The sequence below is a fragment of the Mixophyes fleayi genome, chromosome 1 (assembly GCF_038048845.1).
Source record: "Mixophyes fleayi isolate aMixFle1 chromosome 1, aMixFle1.hap1, whole genome shotgun sequence".
Lineage (NCBI taxonomy): Eukaryota > Metazoa > Chordata > Amphibia > Anura > Limnodynastidae > Mixophyes > Mixophyes fleayi.
Window position 1 is genome coordinate 459150057 of NC_134402.1, and position 2914 is coordinate 459152970.

At 58.5% G+C, this 2914-nt stretch overlaps 1 protein-coding gene across 1 annotated transcript; it reads right to left on the reverse strand.

The window, feature by feature from the left end:
* Positions 1–551: 551 nt before the first annotated feature.
* On the reverse strand, positions 552–2610 carry B3GALNT2 (beta-1,3-N-acetylgalactosaminyltransferase 2). Its single transcript, XM_075193757.1, has one exon. The coding sequence runs from the start codon at positions 2569–2571 to the stop codon at positions 1186–1188; it is 1386 nt and encodes a 461-aa protein (XP_075049858.1). The 5' UTR covers positions 2572–2610; the 3' UTR covers positions 552–1185.
* Between the last annotated feature and the right edge of the window lie 304 nt (positions 2611–2914).

Here is a 2914-nt window from a genome sequence, read left to right on the forward strand (position 1 = left end):
AACATATGTCTTATATCCTTATAACTTACAGTATTGTGTATATACAATGATTAGAATGATATTAGAAGCTGCTCACATCCTCCCTGTCACTATATATATATATATATATATATATATGAGAGAGGAGACGTTTTCTATAACATGACAGAGCTTGAGAAATTGGACACAGTATTTACTTTTGTGGCAGATGAGTGTGAGCTAATGTTCTCTGCTACCAGCTTATTTGTGGGTGATGTCAGTGTCCCTCCTGCCCCCACTGATCTTATACAGAGAGACCCGAGGACGTCACAGCAGTGAAGAGTCCCCCATAGAGCACAATGACACAGCGCCCCCTGCGGCCAGAATATCATGAAGGACACAGACTGGGGGTCACCAGCAACGAGACCTGTTCTTATAGCGCCACCTTCTGGAAACAGCGTTATAATACAAGGATGAGGCCGAGTCTCCCGCGCTCGGGTGTGTCCGCAGGTTTCACCTGCACGGCTGGGAGCGCTGGACGATGTCCTGTATATAAAGAGGTTTTATGCTCCGTACAGACAGGGAAAAGGTCATTAGAAAAAGTAACACTTTAATAGTAATTATATATATCAGACATTATAAAATGATTAGAGCCTGTAGAACATTTATTGCGTAGGAGAGTCCCCCAGATCCTGTACAGCAGCATATTCCTTATCCTCTGATCCCGTCACGTACCCCAAATCTGTACGATTAATAAATACCCCTCTGACCTCACCCTGCTAAACGTAAGTCGTAGTGTTATGGATCCCCTACCTCCCATTACCTGACTGGGGGAGGGGGCAGCTCTCCCTCCACAGAGGAGGACCCCATATGAAGGTGGCAGTAGCGGAGGACAGCGTGGAGCCGACCCGTCATGGCGCTGCTTCTGTTCCAGTCCCAGTACTTACACTGAGACCATATAAAGTAATTACATTGGCTGAGCGTCGCGGTGGGAGGTGGCCGACACTGCGCTACAGATTTATAAGACGATGCAGACGGTATATAAGTAACGGTTATAATAACAAGCTCTTATCTCTGGGTGTCCTCAGGGGCCCCCCTCGCTGCAGAGGAAGGGGGCCCATCATTCAAGTATTGGGGGGGTCTTTAATACCACTTTGAGGAAGGGGGTTTGGTCAGGATAAAGCGCCCCATCAGTCCCCTGGGGGTACAAGGTCCAGTCATCTTTGGTCATGTATCGGCACATGCACAGGGATTCCCGCAACGCTCTTTCTGCCGCCAGAGCTCAGATAACTCCTGGGGCGAGTACTGGGGCGAGGACAGCATGTCGCCCACGCACATCTTCTCGCACAACCACCGTTCATCCTGGTAGCGGCGAGGGCCGATGGCGGACATCCAGATGCCCATGCTTACATCCTCCCCCTGGTAGGTCTTCAGTCCGTCGGCGTTGGCGGCGAGCCACCGGACGATGTCCTGAGATATAACGTAGCCGGAGCCGCAGGCGAAGGCGGGGTAAGCGGGGCTCAGGTACTCCAGCTCCTGCCACTTCCCCGTCCGGTCCACTGCCCAGTTCAGACGGAAGTTGCCCCACCAGGCGTTGGGCCCCTTCAGCCTCTTGGCCTGGAGGGCCCGGAAGACGTTGTCCAGGTCGATGAAGCAGTCGTCATCCGTCTTGAGCAGGAAGTCGAAGTCAGCGTTGGCCACCAGCCAGCGGTAGAAGAGCAGCAGCTTCCGGGGGACATTGCGGTAGGTGTCCACCAGGTCCACAAAGACAATGTCCTGGTGGGCGTCACTCTCCTCCCGCAGGGCGGCCTCCTCCGCCTCTAGGGTGGCCCGATACTCCGCCAGGCGCTCAGGGCGGGTGCTCAGGCGCTGGAGCAGGGTCTCCCCGTCGTGGATGGAGTAGGTGAAGCCGCCCGCGATGCCCTCCACACCCTGCGAGAAGTCATAGGGCAGGAGCCCCTCGTCCGCCACCACGAGTCGCAGCACCCCGCCGCCGTCGTTCAGGGTGACTCTGTGCACGCCCCACATGGGTAACCCCTCCGGGTCGTGGCTCTCCCAGCGGACGGTGCCATGGAAGCCCTCGGGCAGGATGAACTGCTCCACCGGCTTGTAGCACAGGCCGGGTGTGACGGGCGTGCCCGGGCTGAGGGGGGTGAGGCGGGCACCGCACAGCGGCTCCTCATGCTCAGCCTGGAAGAGGCGGACACTGACATTGCGGGTGAGGCCGGGACACCACGCCCCCAGGCGGGTGATGATGATGGGGTGTAACACCCGGAAGGTGACACTGAGCTGGCGGTGGGCGGAGCCGGCGGGCGGTGACCCGGTGAAGGCCTCTATCTCCCGGTGCAGGGCGGGTGAGGAGATGTTCAGCGGGCGGCAGGAGAACGGGTCCTCGCGGTCAGCGGGCGGCAGGGCGCAGGGCTCAGACCCGATGATGAAGCGGAGCAGCGGCCGCTGGGGGGCGGGGCCCCAGGTGGCCCGGATGGTGGCCCGCAGCGGGTGGTGGTGGCGGGCGGACAGGATCCCGATCACCAGCGGGTGATGCGGGGGGCGGAGCCACAGCCCGAGCAGGAGCCCGAGGACACAGGGGCACAGCAGCAGCGGGCGCCGCATCACCCGAATCTGACCTCACTTCCGGTCACGTGGGACAACACCCGGCACACCCTGCGCCCGTCATATGTACTGTACATATATATATATATACTGTGTCCTGTGTAATATACATCTCCTGTCCAGGTGTCACCCTCCCTCTCTCTAGCTCAGGTATTGATGCTCCTGGTCCTGTCCCCCCGCTGACCCCTCATGTACCCGCTGTATCCCCCATCACTGACCTCTGACCTCTGACCCTGCTGGTCCCCCCGTCCCCCCAGCTGACCCCTCATGTACCCGGTGTATCCCCATCACTGACCTCTGACTCTGCTGGTCCCCCCGTCCCCCCGCTGCCCCTCATGTACCC

Excerpts from the sequence above, each read along its gene's own strand:
- B3GALNT2 (XM_075193757.1), bottom strand. The coding sequence starts at position 2,571 with ATGCGGCGCCCGCTGCTGCTGTGCCCCTGTGTCCTCGGGCTCCTGCTC.